Genomic DNA, 18282 nt, shown 5'->3' with positions numbered 1-18282 from the left:
ACCCAGAAGACAGATTAAGAATATTATCAGGAATACAAAAATTAATGAAATATCTAATACACAAATTTACAATGTCTACAGCCAAATAAAAGTTATTAGATATACAAAAAACAGGAAAATAACCACAAAAAGGACAAAAATCCATTAGAATTTAAAAAATCAGATATAGAATTATTAGATATGGACATTAAAATGGTTATTATAACAGTACCTCATATTTTCAAGAAGCTATCCCAGAGGTCAGCAAACTACAATCAAATCCAGCATGCCCATTTTTATAGTTATTGGAATACAGCCACACTTATTCATTTTCACTTTGTCTGTGAGTGTTTTCATGCTACAATGACAGAGATTGCATCACCTAAAATTTGTATTATCTGACCCTTTACAGAAAAAGTTTGCCAACCTTTGAGCTATACCAAAGATGTAATAAGCACAGACATAGAATATATATTTTTTAAAAACTGCTAAATTGAACTTCTAAATATGAAAATTCTTAAATGTGAGGTGAGAAGTACACTGAATGGGATTAAAGGCAGGTAAATTTAAGGATAAAGCAAAAGGAATCATCCAAAATGAAATGCACAGCAAAGTAAACTGAAGACCAAAAATCTGAATAGAGGATCAATGAACTGTGGGAAAATGTCGCATAGCTAAATATATATATATAATTAGAGACCATGAAGGAGAGGAGAGAAAGAAAAAGAACCATAAAAAGCTTTATTTGAAGACATAATGGCCAAACTGTTTCCAAACTTGATGAAAACTATAAACCTACACATTCAAGAAGTAAAATGAACCTCAAACATGAAAATCTTAAAAACTACACCATTAAATATCATGATCAAAATGCTGAAACACTCTAGGGAGAAAGAGAAGATCATAAAATACAACATTTCACATACAGAAGGTACCTGGGTGGCTTAGTCAGTTAAGCATCCCACTCTTGATTTTCACTTAGGTCATGTTCATGGGTTTGAGCACTGCCTTAGGCTCCATACACAGTGTGGAGCCTGCTTGAGATTCTCTCTCCCTCTCTCTCTGCCCCTCACCCTGCTCCTGCTCTCTCTCTCCCTCAAAAATAAACAAAGTAAAAAAAACAAAAACAAAAAACAGGGGCCCCTGGGTGGCTCGGTCAGTTGAGCGTCTGACTTCAGCTCGGGTCATGATCTCGCAGTTCATGAGTTCAAGCCCCGCGTCAGCATGTCAGGCTCTGTGCTGACAGCTCAGAGCCTGGAGCCTGCTTCCAATTCTGTGTCTACCTCTCTCTCTCTGCTCCTCCCGCTCTAATACTCTCTCAAAAATAAATAAACATTAAAAAAACCACAAAACATTTCACATACAGAGAAACAAAGATTTGGATGACAGCAGACTTCTCTTTGGAAACAATGCAAGCTAGAACACAGCAAGACAGCATCTTAAAAGTACGAAGGGAAAAAAGTCAAACTACAATTTTTTAACCAGTGGAAGTATCTTTTAAAAACTAAGGCAAAATACAGATCTTTTCAGATGTACAAATGCTGAAAGAAATCATCACCATGTCTGATGTCTATAGAAAATGTTAAGGAAAGTCCTTCAAGCAGAAGGAAATGATGCCAGATGGAAATATGGATCTTTATAAAAGAAGGACGAGCACTGGAAACAGTAGCTACATGGCTATTTTAAAGACTCTTTTTTAAATTACTATTTAAATTTCCTTTAAAAAAAATTGGTTAAAGCAAAAATAATAGCACCGTATTATGGGGTGTTACATGTACAAGTAAAATGTATGACAATAGGACAAAGACCATGAGGGAAGACATGAAAAATATAGTGACATAGTTTTTATAATATACATTCAATAGTAAAAATCATTTGGAAATAGACTATGCCACAACTATATGGTCAACTAATCTTAAAGCAGGAAAGAATATCCAATGGAAAAAAGTCTCTTCAACAGTGAAATGGACAGCAACATGCAGAAGATTAAAACTGGACCACTCTCTTACACCATACACAAAAATAAATTCAAACGGGATGAAAGACCTAAATGTGAGATAATAAACCATCAAAATCCTAGAGGAAAACTCAGGCAGCAACCTCTTTGACCTCAGCTGCAGCAACTTCTTAGTAGACACATCACTGAAGGCAAGAGAGACAAAAGCAAACCTGAACTACTGGGACTTCATCAAGATAAAAAGCTTCTGCATGGTGAAGGTACCAATCAGCAAAACTAAAAGGCAGCATATGGAATGGGAGGAGATAATTGAAAGCAACATATCTGATGAAGGGTTAGTATCTAAAATCTATAAAGGACTTATCAAACTCAATACCCAAAAAACAAACAACCCAGTTAACAAAGGGCAGAAGACACAAATAGACACCTCTCCAAAGAAGACATCCAGATGGTTTAAAGACACCTGAAAAAATGTTCAACATCACTCATAATCAGAAAATACAAATCAAAACCACATTTAGATACCACCTCACACCTGTCAGAATGGCTAAAATCAACAACACAAGAAACAACAGGTATTGGCGTGAATGTGGAGAAAGGGGAACCCTCTTGCACTGTTGGTGGGAATGCAAACTGATGCAGCCACTCTGGAAAACAGTATGGAGGTTTCTCAAATAGTTAAAAATAGAGCTACTCTACAACCCAGTAATTGCACTATTAAGTAGTTATCCAAAGGATACAAAAATACAGATTCAAAGGAGTACATGGATCCCAATGTTTATAGCAGCATTATCAACAATAGCCAAACTATGGAGGGAGCCCAATGTCCACTGACTGATGAATGGATAAAGGAAGATGTGGTACACACACACACACACACACACAGAGGAATATTACTCAGCCATCAAAAAGAATGAAATCTTGCCATTTGCAATGACATGGATGGAGCTAGAGAGTATTATGCTAAGCAAAATAAACCAAAGAAACATTTTGTCTTTCAGAGAAAGACAAATACTATATGATTTCACTCATGTGTAATTTAAGAAACAAAACAGATGAACATATAGGAAAGCAGGGGAAGAGAAGAGAGGGAAACAAACCATAAGAGACTCTTAGTGACAGAGAACAAATTATGAGTTGATGGAGGGAGGTGAGTGGGAGATGGGCTAGATGGGTGATGGTTATTAAGGAGGCCATGTTATGATGAGCACTGGGCGTTGTATGTAAGTGATGAATCACTTAATTCTACTCCTGAAACCAATACTATACTGTATGTTAACTAATTAAAATTTAAATTTAAAAAAAAAGAAAAAAGAAGAGAGAAAGGAGGTGACAGGTATAAGGATAAATGCAAATTTAAAAAAAGAGAAGTGATTTCCCCTCTCTCCTTAGAGCATATACTTTAGAAAACTTATAGGGGCGCCTGGGTGGCTCAGTTGGTTAAACATCTGACTTCTGCTTACATCAAGATCTCATGGTTCATGAGTTTCAGTCCCACATTGGCTCTCTGCTGTCAGCACAGAGCCTGCTTCGGATCCTCTCTCTCCCTGCCCCTGCCCAGCTCGTGCTCACTCTCTCTTTCTCTTTCTCTTTCTCTTTCTCTTTCTCTTTCTCTTTCTCTTTCTCTTTCTCTTTCTCTCTCTCTCTCTCTCTCTCTCTCTCTCTCAAAAATAAACATGTAAAAAAGAAAAAAAGGAAAAAAAAGAAAACTTTTAATTGTAAACTCCTTGTTTCTGTTATGTATTTTAAAAGCTAAGTAAGATTCTTGCCAGCTTTCTGACCCAGGGATGTCTTTCTCAAGGACCTAGGATCCATCTCTTTGAAATGCAACCATCAAGGAAGGTAGCACCACTATCTCCCAGGCTCTGTAGGACAGTAGGACCCTAACTTTAGCAGGCACCATGCTCTAGGTGGCAAAATTACCTCTTGTCATAAAATGTGAGGAGTTTCTTTTTCTTTTGGATAAAGCCAATTAACTAACACAGATCGTCACCCTCATTACCAAGTGAATCTAAAGTGAACTGCATGTGACAAATGGTACCGTCGAGTCCTCTTACGTGAGGACTACTTCTTGTTTATCTCAAAAGCATATATGTAATGGGCTGTCACTGCCTGTCTATAAAAGGGTGAGATTCCTTCTGTTTTGAAGTCTCTCAGCAGATTACTTGTGATAGGCATCACATTTTGGTTTAATGCCTGTTCAAAAATAAAACTGTTTTCTTTCTCTTGAGGAAAAAAAAAGAAAATAGACTATGAAAAGTTTCAAATATATACTATAAACCCTGAAATGAATAACACAAAAGAGTTATAGCTAACAAGCCAACAAATGACAAAAAAGGAATCATAAAAAATGGCCAATCCAAACAAAGTCATAAAAAGAGGGGAAAGAGACAAAGAAAAAATAAGACAAGTAGAAACAAATAGCAAGGTGGCAGATTTAAACCCAACCATTTCAAAAACCACTTTAAATGTCAATTTAAAAACCCCAATTAAGAGGCAAAGACCGACTCAACTATATGCAGCCTACAAGAAACCCACCCACATTAAATACAGTTGACCCTTGAACAACATGGGAGTTAAGGCTGCTGACCCCTGTGCAGTTGAACATCCAACTATAATTTTCATTTCCCCAAAACTTAACTACTAATAGCCTACTGTTGACCAGAAGCCTTACTGATAATATATACAGTCGACTAACACATAATTCATTTGTTACATGTATTATATACTAAAGAAAATGTTACTAAGAAAATCATAAGGAAGAGAAAATACACGTATAGTACTGTAGCATATTTACTGAAAATAAATCCAGGTATGGTGGACCCACTTACTTCAAACCCATGTTGTGCAAGGGTCAACTGAATAAAGACACAAAGAGGTTAAGAGTTTTTTTAAAAAAAAGTATACAATGCTAAATACTTGTCAAAAGAGAGCTTAAGTGTTTATGTTAATATTAGAAAAAGATTTCAGGGCACCTGGGTGGCTCAGTTGGCTAAGCATCCAACTTTGGTGGGCTTAGGTCATGATGTCTCAGTTCATGAGTTCAAGCCCCATATCAGGCTCTGTGCTGAAAGCTCAGAGCCTGGAGCTGGCTTCAGATTGTGTCTTCCTCTCTCTGTCCCTCCCCTGTTCACACTCTGTATCTCTCTCTCTCAACAATAAATAAATAATAAAAAAAAAATTTTTAACAGAAAAAGACTTCAGAGCAAAAAAACAGGGATAAAGAGAATAATTTCATCATGCATTTATATATATATATATATAAATATATATATATTATATATATATTATATATATATCATGCATAATAATGATACATATCATGTAAAATATATTAAGAGTATATAAAATATATGAGTATATAAAATAAATATATAAATAAATATATAAATAAAATATATATAATATTTTATACATATAACATATATATGTAATATATATATACATAAATAAAAAATATATAAGAGTATATAAAATAAAATATATTAAGAGTAAAGTTTATTAAGTAATACTGAGATATAATAAAATACAATAATAAAAGATTATAAACAATTTTCCACCAGTTCAACAACTTAGATGGACACATTCCTTGAAAAACATATATTGCCCAAGCTCACTAAAATAGTAATAAAACTGAATTGCCCATATCTATTTAAAGAAATTGAATTTGTAGTTAAAAACCTTCCCACAAAAGAAAAAAAAACAAAAACAAAAAACTTTGAGACCCATATGGTTATGGTTTTACCAAACATTTAATAATATCAATTTTGTACAAATTCTATGAAAAAATTGAAGAGAACAATTTCCCAATTCATTCTATAAGGCCAGAATTATTCTGTCAAAACGTCCAACAAAAATTGTAGGAAAAAAAAAAACTAGAAAAAAAAACCCATAACCATAACCATAAAGAGAAAACTACAGACCAATATCCCTTGTAAACACATAGTACAAAAATTCTTAAAAGTTTAGCAAATCAAATCCAACAATATATGAAAGGGATACTATATTATGATCAAGTGGAATTTATCCAAGAAGGGAAAGTTGTTTTAACAGGCAATATCACTCATCATTTCAATAGTCTAATAAAGGAAAAATATGATCATCACGATAGATGCAGAAAACACATTTCAGAAACTCCAATATTTATTTCTGATATAAAAAAATCTCTGCAAACTAGGAATAGAAAGACAATTCCTTAATGTGATAAACAACACCTAAGAAAAACCTACTCCTGACATTATACTTAATGCTAAAAGACAGAATGATTTCTTTCTAAGAGCAGGAACTCTTAGCACTTCTATTCAACACTGTATTGAAATCTTAGCCAGTGCAACAGACAAGAAAAAAAAAGCAAAAAGATTAGAAAGGAAGAAATAAAGCTGTCATTATTCACCCATGACATAGCTGTGAATATAAAAAACCTATGGAAACTCAAAATGGGCAAAAAACGTAAAGAGACATTTCACTGATGATAAACAAATGGCAAATAAGCACATTTAGAAGACTTTCAGCAGCTATGGACTTTGGGTGATAATGATGTGTCAGTATTAGTTCACTAACCGTAACAAATGTAGCACTCTTGTGGGAATGGTGACAGTGGAAAAGGTTAAGCATTTATGGGGGTAGGGGGAATATGGGAAATCTCTGTACCTTTTGCTCAATTTTGTTGTGAACCTAAAACTATTCTAAACAGTCTATTAAAAAAATATTCCATACCATTAGCCATAAGAAAAATGTAAATTAGAACCACAATGAGATATCACTACATACTGAGAAAAATGGCTAATATTAAAAAAAAAAAAAAAGTAAAACCACCAAATGTTGGCAAAGATGCTGGGAAACTGGAACACGCATATATTGATGATAGTAATACAAAATGGTACAGCCACTCTGAAACAAAGTTTGGCAGCTCTTACACAATTAAGCATATATGACCACACCATATGACCTACATGACCATACCATACGGCCAGCAATTGCACTCTTGGTTATTTATCTCCCAGGAAAATGAAAACTGGTATCTATACAAAAACCTATACACAAATGTTCAAAGCAGCTGTATTCACAACAGTTAAAACCTATGAAGAGAGCAGGTATCTTTCAATGAGTGAATGGTTACACAAACTGTGGTCCAGCCATACCATGGAATACTACTAAACAACAATAATAAATTGCAATGGGCTCACTTGTGCTCCCCACCCCTGCAAAACTCGTATGTTGAAGTACTAACCTAAGTACCCAAGAATGTGACTGTTTTTTTAAGTCAGGACTTCAAAAGGGGTACAGTAAATTAAAATGAGGACATTTGGTGAGCCCTAATCCAACCTGATTATAGTGTCCTTATAAGAACAGGAAATTTGGACACACAAACACACAAGGGAGTGTGTGCACAGGAAAACCATTTTAGAGCACAAGGAGAAGGCAGCCATCCGCAAGCCAAATAGAGAGGTCCCAGAAGAAACTAAATCTGCAGACACTTTAACTTGGACTTCCAGGTTCCAGAAACATGACAAAATTTCTGTCAGTCACCCAGTCTGTAGTATTTTGTTATAGCAGCCCTATCAAACTAATATATTGATATATAACTTCAATTATTCTCCAGGGAATTATGCTGAAAAAAGCCAATCCCAAAGGTTAAATAATGTATGATCCCATTTATATAACATTATCGAATTATAAAATATGTCAATTATTGAGTAAAGATCTTATTAAACACCTATGTATGTACTCCAACCGGTCTACTGGTACAGTCAACATAATACTTAAAAAGATGATTATAATCACGGGCCATCGTTGGAAGATCTTACAAATTTTTAGTTTAAAAAGTAGTAAGTAAAAGCAAACCATAAATCTCTCATCTAGCCTTCCTTTCCTGAATAAACTACACTTTAGAATAAGAACAGTTAATAGAGGAAAGTTTCTCTTTACAGAATTACAACTAATAGTTGAGAGAGGAATGATAAAGTTTTAGCAACTCCTATAGATCCAGTTAATGGTGATCAATAATTGCTTACATCCAAAAAAAAAAAAAAAAAAAAAGAGAGAGAGAGAAAGATTAACAAGATATGTGCCTGCCAATTGGTATCCACAAAAATATCTCTGAAGTATTTCTTCCAGAAAATATCAAACCAGGATCTAATCAGGTCTCTAGGCCTGCTCTATTTCCAGGAAATACGAGAATTAGACAATTATGTTAAACAATGGAGGAGATGCAATCTGCAAAATACACACTGTAGGAAATTCTACAGGATAAACAATCCAGTTTCTTCAACTAAATTGTAAGAGAAGAAAGGGGGTAGGTAAAACCTACAGATTAAGAGATTTAAGACAGAAGTCAATCAATCACAATATATGAACTTTATTTTGATCCTGATTAGAGCAACATGAAAAAAAAATTATAAATAATCGAGAAATTTTGAACACTGGATATCCGATAATAGAAAATTTGCACCAATTTTGTTAGATGTGATGAACAGAAGTCACTTTTTAAAAAGACAATGCATACTGAAGGGGTGCCTGGATGGCTCAGTCAGTTAAACATCCCACTCTTGATCTTGCAGTTCATGAGTTCTAGCCCCACACAGGGCTTTGTGCTGATAGTACAGAGCCTACTTGGGATATTCTCTCTCTCTCTCTCTCTCTCTCTCATAATAAATAAATAAACTTTAAAAAAAAAAAGAATAAAAGATCATGCATAGTGAGATATTTATTGGTGAAACAACATAACCTGAATTTACTTTAAAATGATCTGGAATCAGAGAGAAATATAGTTTGGCCATGATTTATAATTGGTTAAGAGGTATATGAGAGTTCACACTATTAACCTATTTTTATAAATCTCTAAAATTCTCCATAATAAGATGTAAAAAATTAACCTTAGAAGCAGAATCAGAAATAAAAGAAGTTGCAAATAGCCTCTATCTGTAAGACAAAATATAACATTCACGTATATGTTCTTAAATGATTTTTTTTCTCAGCAATACTCACACGTAATCAGAATATGAGCACCATATTCAAAAAGAAAGGGTAAATATAGTACTAATAACTAGAAAATAACAGGTATATGCCTTCTATTACACTTAATTTTTAAATATTCTGTTTTTTAAGTTTATTAAAAAAACCTCTTCATATGTCTGTAGTATAACTTACATGGAATGGCTACTGTTACTCCAATTCCAAACTATTCATTTTAATTATCTTTCTAAATATAATGACCCATATCACAAAAACAATGCCTCTATCAAGGGCAATATATTTCATAGCTCTTGAATGGACACAGACACACGAAACCCTACAAGGACAGCATTCAGGCATCATTTCTGCTCTACAGATGAACAAACTGAGACTTGGAGAATCAACCAATTTATCTAAAATCCTACAGCTACATTGCAACTACTACAATCAAAACTTTCCTGCTTCAAGGTCCAAGGTCTTCTCCACTCTACCATGCAATGATTTAAGATGCAGAAGAAAATCAAAATTCTAACTGATTCACTGTAAATCCCAACATGAACAACACTCCTGGCCAATTTCTTAATGAAAAGTCCCTTATTTATATGTTATATGCAGTATGAATACAATCTAATGTAATGACAACAATCACTAATATTACATCCATTAAACGTTTATGCAAAAAGGAAAAAACACTTTTCTAGACAAAATACCACAAACTTTCCTTAAGTTTTACCAAAATTACATCAAAATCATTACACATACATTTATAAATTCAACTATTTTCAATGTTTCTTTGGCTATTTTGAGGTCTTTCGTGGTTCCATAAAAATTTAAGGACTGTTTGTTCTAAGCTCTGTGAAAAATGCTGTTGGTATTTTAATAGGAATTGCATTAAATGTGTAGATTGCTTTGGGTAGTATAGACATTTTAATAATTTTTTTCTTCTAATCCATAAGAATGTAACGTCTTTCCACTTCTTGGTGTCCTTTCAATTTCTTTCCTCGGTGTTCTATAGTTTTCATAATAAAGGTCTTTCACCTCTCGGGAAGTATCTTACTGTTTTGGGTGCAATTGTAAATGAGATCTATTCCTTAATTTTATTTTCTCTTTCTGTTTCATTATTGGTGTTCAGAAATGGAACATATTTCTGCACATTGATTTTGTATCCTGTGACTTTACTGAATTCGTGTATCAGTTCTAGCAGTTTTTTGCTGGTCTTTCGAGTTTTCTATATAGAGTACAATGTCATCTACAAATAGTGAAATGATCATATGGTTCTTATCCTTTCTTGAAAAGCAAAGCTGGCGGTATCACAATTCCAGAATTCAAGTTATATTACAAAGCTGTAGTGATCAAAACAGTATAATACTGGCACAAAAACAGACACATAGATCAATGGAACAGAAAATGCATAAATGAACCCACAACTATATACTCGATTAATCTTCAACAAAGCAGGAAATAATATCCAATAGAAAAAAGACAGTCTCTTCACCAAATGGAAGAGGTGAAGAGAGCGCTGGGAAAACTGGAGAGCAACATGCAAAAGAATGAAACTGGGCCACTTTCTTACACCAAACACAAAAATAAATTCAAAATGAATGAAAGACAAAATGTGAGACAGAAAACCATCAAAATCCTAGAGAACACAGGCAGTAATCTCTTTGACACTGGCCATAGGAACTTCTTTCTAGACAGGTCTCCTGAGGCAAGGGAACCAAAGCAAAAATAAACTACTGGGACTTGATCAAAATAAAAAGCTCCTGCAAAGTGAACAATCAACAAAACTAAAAGGCAATCTATGGAATGGGAGAATATATTTCCAAATGACATATCTGATAAAGGGTTAGTATCCAAAATATATGAAGAACAAATAAAACTCAACACCCAAAAAACAAATAATCCAATTTAAAAATGGGCACACACACACACAAAAATAAATAAATAAAATAAAATAAAATAAAAATAAAAATGGGCACAAGACATAATACACATTTTTCTAAGGAAGACATACAGATGGCCAACAGACACATGAAAAGATGCTCAACATCATTCATCATCAGGGAAACACAAATCAAAACTACAATGAGATACCACCCCATGCCTATCAGAAGGGCTAAAATCAACAACACAAGAAACAGCAGGTGTTGGAAGGATGTGGCGAAAGGAGTACCCTCATGCACTGTTAGTGGGAATGCAAACTGGTACAGCCACTCTGGAAAACAGTATGGAGGTTCCTCAAAAAGTTCAAAATAAAACTATCTATAATCCAGAAACTGCACTACTAGGTATTTACTCAAAGAATACAAAAATACTAATTCAAAGGTATACCCCAATGTTTACAGCAGCATTTACAATAGCCAAATTATGGAAACAGCCCAAGCATCCATCGACTGATGAATGGATAAATATGTGGTATATATACACAATAGTATATTACTCAGACATAAAAATTACAATTACATGGATGGAGCTAGAGAGTGTTATGCTAAGTGAAGTCAGAGAAAGAAAAATACAATATGACTTCACTCATATGTGGAACTTAAAAATAAGCAAAGGGAAAAAGAGAGAGAGGCAAACCAAGAAACAGAATTGGTCTGGGTGAGTGGGAGGATAGGTTAAATAGGTAATGGGGATTGACGAGTGCACTTGTGATGAGCACCACACACTGAATGTAAGTGATGAAGCATTATATTGTACACCTGAAACTAATATTACACTAATCATGTTAACGAACTGGAATTTATATAAAAACTTTAAAAAATTAAAGTATTTTAACTGATTAAGTTCTCTTAAAAATTATATTAATATAAAATTTTCTAGGGTAATCCTTAAGTCAAATTATTCTGGCTGCATGATTTAATATACGCCTTCATTTACACTAACAAGTGTTTTGTATGCATAAAGTTATTTAACCCACATTTTAACTCCAAGATCCAGAAATTATTGTTAATCCTTTATACAAATAGCAAAACTGAGACTTGGAGATTTTAGGTAACTTGTTCAAGATCATGGAGGTAGTAAAAGGTAGAACTGAGACTTGAGTCAGTCTAGTCTGATGACAAATCCTTGCTCTTAACCCATCCTTTATTCCAATAAATATCACCTACTTTCAGTTTCCAGAGTTCCCTGAGTTACTAAATTCCTTCTCTTGTTTCCAGGAAGATAACCAACTGCTATCTAGAATAGCTAGAACAGAACAGCTGCATCAGAAACTGGTTAATTTTGTCATTACATTCACTTGTCTGCACACACTGTTACATTCTCCCTTAGATATTGTATAAACAGAGGTTGAATTCTCAGGCCAACCCTCAAAAAGTTAAATATCTCTTAAAATAATATTTCCACATAAATGTCTGGTATTCATAACAGGATAATACCATACCCTCCTCTGTCATACACCCTGCAAAAAAAAAAAAAAAAAAAAAAAAAAAAAAAGTACCCAATATCCCAAAGATAACATGAAATTCCTTGTCTTCCTCCAGCATACCACCAAGAATAATTTCACATCCCCTAGTCCCCTCATCAGCTCCATTAGGAGAAAAAACATAGGGTAAGAAAGTAGTAATATTTATTTGTACTTGTAGTCAAGTCTGAAGCCTAAAAGGGCCTCAATGATGAAAACTATTACTGTTATAGTTCAGTACAAAAAAAGTTTTGCGTGAACTAGCCTGGAAACCTAACTACTATATTGTACTTACAAAGACTGGGAACATAACCCACTCATAAACTGGAAACTATATTCACCAATTCTCTCTATAATCTACTACTCCTTTCCAACTTTCTGAAAACTAAAAGCCTAGCATTTATGAGTGAGAGGTGACAGAGCTATGACTATCTTTAACTGCACACGCACAAAAAAAACTTTGTTACATGAAGTACCCAAGATCCTTTGGGACGATAATATATACAGTGAAAATATACATTAGATCCTTTGGGACGATAATACCGAAGTCATTCATCCAAGATACTTCAATATTCCTCATTTTTTAGAAAGGAGTTCCAGATTATATTCAGGTCTTTGAAATTGGATTCATTTTCTCTTTTTTATTACCAGATGCTATTGCACTGAATGCTTGTGCACAATCCCCCACAATTCATATCCTTAAAACCTAATGCCCAATGTGATGGTATTAGGAGTTGTGGCCTTTAGGAAGTGATCATGTCACAAGGGCTCTGTCCTAATGAATGGGACCAGTATCCTTAAAAAGAAGCTCAAGAAAGCTGCCACCCCTTCCACCATGTGAGGCCAGTGACATGGCACTGTCTATGAAACAGGAAATAGGCCCTCACACAGAGAACCAGCCAGCACTATGATCTTGGACTTCCCAGCCTCCAGAACTGTGAGAAATAAATTTCTGTTGTTTATGAGCCACCCAGTCTGTGGTATTTTGTTACAGTAGCCCAAATGGACTAAGAAACCAGATTTTGTAATGGTCTTAAATATTTTTATGATATACAAAAACATATTTTGTTGTGTTAATCTGATCAGTAAAACCAGACAGATATGTACACTAATATGATGCTGTTAAAAAGTAAATTCATTAAAAGTATCTGTCTAGAGTGTAATTTAACAATCAAAAGTTTTATAAATATTCATAGCTTTTGACACAGTAATTCAAAATGTATTCTAACAATCAGAGTTTCACTCATTAAATTATCAAGGGCTTACTTTGTGCCAGCCATTATTCTTCTGAATAAGGATGTTTATCACATCATTTTATGTGCCAAAAAGTTGGGGGAAAAAATGTCCAATAACAGTAAGAGTTAAAAAATCAAAATATATCTAATGTATTAAATATTATAGTACCATCAGAAACTATATCATTAAATATCATAAAATATTTAACAATAAAATGCTCATGTTGAGAAAAAAATTGTATAACAAGATACAAAACTATTATATGTAACTATGTATAACTACATGTATGATCCCAAATCTGTGTTCTAAATGTTATTAGCCAGAGACCTTGGTCAAGTTACTTAACCTCACTCTACTTCAGTATCACCTTCTAAAAATTTTACATGTAAAACAAAGATTTTTTTATTTCATATTTCAATGGATTGCTGAATGAGTTGTTTGCAAAATGCTTATAATATTCCTCCAGTACATATAAAGCACTAGGAATTATTTGCTGGTGTTAGTAGTATCACACATACACACACACACACACACACACACACCTCTGAAAAGAAAAAAAATGGAAGAAATATATCAAATGCTATCAAAGATTCTAAATTCTAACCAAACTAATTCTGAAACAATCAGGAAATTTAAATACTTATTTAAATTTAAAATTTTAATTTTGATTTAATTTATTTAAATTTATTTAAATTTAATTTATTTAAATTTATAAAATATTAAAGATTATTTTATAAGGTATGGCTTTGCTTTTCAATAACTCTTTGTACCAGAGTAAAGTATATGAATAAAATATATCATCTAAGATTTGCTTTAAAATACTTTGGAGGGGTTTATATGGGGAGATTTAAAAAAAAAACTTTTAATGCTAAAAAAATTTTTTAATGCTAATCAGAATAACATAATTATTACTGGATAACAGAATTATTACTAGCTTTTCTTTTCTTTATATTTTTCTATTTTCCAAAATAGTTTTTTAAACGAGAAAATTTTTTTCAAAAAATGTTAAGGAAATCCTTACCAACACTCCATCCACAGATGAAACTTTTTCCCAAGTAAACCAAGCTCTTTCTCTGACATGATCTGGTATCTTTAATTTCTGACATAATGCAATAAAATCAGGTTCTTCAGTTTCTTCAAATACAAGCCTGCCAGATAAAAATAGATATATAATAGGCATATACTGACAAATCAAACTAATTAAATATTTGTTTCAATGGTTTGCATGTAACAGCACTGTTCTGAAAAAAAGCATCACTAACTAGTTTAAAATATTATTTATCTTTGAAGAAAACTACAGGTAGAATTTTAAACATATTTATCTTTTTTCATAGTCTTTCCAACAAAAATACCACACAATGAAAAAGGTTTGCTGGCCTGGTGAATCACATACACTTCAGCACAAAAAAATAGCTTTGTAAAAGGAAGTAAGCATGATAGCTAAAGCTGTATGGGAAAACTGGGATGACAGTAACAGCAAAAAGACGAAAGCCCATATACAATATTTCAGAATCAATTTAGTATCAGCGACTTTGCTAAAATGCAGTCTTCACTTAACCAATATCTCATATAATCTCTCTACCTACTAGCATTTCTTATGTAACGATTAACATAAAGTATTGCTATGCTTATTTTATCCTTTTCTCCTCAATCTTCCTTACCCATTATAGGTAGGCAATAATTTCTTGTTGGCTAGTTCCTGTTTATTCATTTAATGTCTCACACCTAATAATAATAACTAGTGTGAGGAATAGCTACTAATTTTTGAGTATTTACACTAACCCTGTACAAAGTACCTTAAATGCACATCAGCCTATTAGATAAGCACTCTTATTATTCTTCTTTTACAGATAAGTACCAAATCAGAGAAGTTAAAGTACTCAACTAGGCAATGGCCAGTAAGTGGGAAACCCAACAGTTTAATTCCATAACCCATGCCCTTGACCGCTATTTTAGACTGCCAACCCTCCTTCAAAACATAATTAACTTTTGGTTACACCACCACTGGGGGTGAAATGCTATTCCTAGTGAAGGTTTCCCTTCTAACTGCACCACTTAAGCCAGATAAAATGCAACAGAAAAAAAGATCTCAACTGTCAAGGTAGCAAAAACCTCACTGCAAAGTGCAGGTGGAGTGGGCCCTGAATCCACCCCTAAGCAAATTGCTAGGCTTCAGACTGCCAGCCAGTAGTTTTACTCTTGCTAAGCAGCTAATCTGCAGAGCTGAACTGCCCATACTAATGAAAACTTTTGTGGGTAAGGATAATCAAGAGTACAGTGTATTTTGCATGGTTTGGACTTAACAGGAGAATTTTTGGTAGTTCCACCATTTAAAGATGAATAACAATGTTGGGTCAGGGAAGAAAGGCCTTCTTTTCCCAAGTGATGGCCATAATTTCAGCATTTCTGGCTACCCTACAATAATTGAGAATGCTTCCAAAGCTCTATGGGTAACAGGGGATTCTTTAAGGTATATTTACTGCTTTTTCCAAATGCCAACTTTCAAGTATTGGATACATCAAAACTTAATCAGAAATTAAACTTCTGTCTTCTCCCAGAACGTTTCAGATTTTTTTTTAAAATAGTATGATTTTTAACTGACCCATAAGACAATCCACTTAAACAGATGTATTTTCAATAGCCTTTCACAAACCATCCCAAAAGCCCATTCCTATCTTTTGCAATATGCTTGAACTCTGTATCTGGAAAGTTGAAAGAAAAGGACTTGGAAAAGGACAAAAATGGAGAGGAAATGGTGAGGGAAAAGAAAGGAGTTCCATTTCCCAGCAATCTACATGTAGTCTCAAAGTAGGACCAGTACTGACAATAATAATGGCAATCATACTCTTTCAATCTTAGCTTTTTAACCATAAAGTATCACAATCAAGAAAAATAGGATGTCGCAGTACAATAAATATCTCCCTGTCATGTTCTACTCGCCTAAATTTAGATTCCACTTGGGGAAGAAAAAAAGTTTAATGTGAGCGCATGAACATCACTAATTTTTGTACCCAAACAAAAAAGAAAGAGAGAGAGAGAGAAACACAAGGATGTTTGTTGTCTGGCTCAAAGGCAAAATGTAAGAAAGAATGAAAAATGCTGAAGCTTAACATAGAAGAGTTTTATGCGACAGGAATAAAAGTTCAAAAACTTTCAAGCACTTAGACTAAACGTCTCACAAAACTTTTGCCCATACGCCAGTTCCTCTCAAGTGTTAGGACCCTCCAGTCGCTACTGATGGCTCTGAATCCCCAAGACCTCAAAGCACTGTTACAAGGAAACGCCACAAAGCACCTCAGCCGAGTACACTGCGGGCAACTGACACGCAGAACCCTGCACTTCACGTCCCCTAGCTTTCCTGGTTGGCATTTCCAGGACTGGGCTTCGGATGCAGTGCACGCCCAGAGGAAAACACTTTCAGCTGCTGCATCTCAGGAGACCAAGACAGAAAGTCAAACACGACCACCGAAATGTTACAAATCTCAACAGGAGACAAACTCTCCACCAGACACCAGCCAGTCATTTTTCTTTTTTGCGTTCGATGGCGCCTCAAAAACACCCTCCGCCGGCGAGCCTTTCCGCCTGGAGGAGGAAAGGCGGCACCTGTCACTTTGCTCAGGGACCCGAGCCCCACCCGCCCGACACCTGTCAAGCTGGAGCCGAGACCCTTCCCGGATTCCCTCCCCTCGCTCGCGAACCCAGACCCCTGTCACCCCCGTCCAGGCGCTCCGCGGTGCTGGGGGACAAGGGAGAACCCTCCTCCCGCCGGGACGCTGCAGCCGGCGGAGACGCGCCCCCGCCTAGACGCTGGGGTGCCCGCCCCGACGCACTCTCGAGGCGCCCTTCTCTCCAGACGGCCGCCACGGCTCCGCTCGCTCACCTGGGCAGAGGCAAGTCCTCGGGGCCGCTGTCCTGCTCGGGGTCCTCTTCAGGAGGGGGCGGCGGCGGCGCCGGGGGTTCGGCGGCGGCGGCGGCGGCGGCTGCTGCTCTCCGAGGGGTTTTGGGCGGCATGACTCCCCCCCAGGGCAGGAGCCAGTGAGTGGTGGCGAAGAGCCGGGGAAGGAGGACGCGCGCACTTCGGGGCACGCCCCGTCCTCTCCCGACTCCCGTTACAAAAATAATTTGAACGTCCCCTGAGAGAAACCGGACAAGCCCTCCCCCGCCCGGCAACCGAGCGCCGCGTCCAACCGCGGGAAAACGTCACTTCCGCCCGCGGCGTCACGTCCGCGAGGCTCCCGGGCCCGCCGGCGTCGGGAGGGAACCGGGGCGCCCAGCGGTGTGCTGGGCGGGGGCGTGAGGTCGGGCGGCCTGGGCGTGGGCCCCCCGGCCTGGGCCGAGGCACTCTCTCTGAGGCAGCCGCCGCCGCCCGGACGTGTCTCTACTCGAAATTCTCCCCTCCAGGCCTGGGTGCCGGTAACGGGGCACTGCACAGTCTGGGGCGTGAGACTGGGCCCCGTTTTTATCTGTGGGTTGATCTGGGGCTGCACGCAGCTCAGGCCCCGCCGGGAATATCAAGCGTGTGCACCCAGGGCGGGCACGCCCCTCTCCCTCAGTGGGCGGTGCCGTCCCTCTGTACCACGCTCCTCCCGCCCAATCCGTTACTCAGAATCGGCCAAAACAAAAACAAACCTTTGTGGAATGCTTGATGCAAACAGAACTCTGAGGATCACTGGGAGATGGAAAGTGTAAAACAATTACTGGCCTTTTAGGATCGCTGTTTAGGGAAGGAGAGAGGAGGAGTGCGTAAAGA

At 36.2% G+C, this 18282-nt stretch overlaps 1 protein-coding gene across 1 annotated transcript in view; it reads right to left on the bottom strand.

The window, feature by feature from the left end:
• RB1 (RB transcriptional corepressor 1) overlaps window positions 1-17783 on the bottom strand; it is a 177250-nt gene extending 159467 nt beyond the window's left edge. Inside the window, 2 exon segments of the mRNA XM_058685648.1 lie at window positions 14554-14680; window positions 17413-17783. Coding sequence (XP_058541631.1) covers window positions 14554-14680; window positions 17413-17543 — 258 coding nt within the window. The 5' untranslated portion in view covers window positions 17544-17783.
• Between the last annotated feature and the right edge of the window lie 499 nt (window positions 17784-18282).

This window comes from Neofelis nebulosa, chromosome 1 (genome assembly GCF_028018385.1).
Source record: "Neofelis nebulosa isolate mNeoNeb1 chromosome 1, mNeoNeb1.pri, whole genome shotgun sequence".
Lineage (NCBI taxonomy): Eukaryota > Metazoa > Chordata > Mammalia > Carnivora > Felidae > Neofelis > Neofelis nebulosa.
Note: the sequence above shows the minus strand (reverse complement) of the source record. Positions and strands in the feature narration are given on the sequence as shown.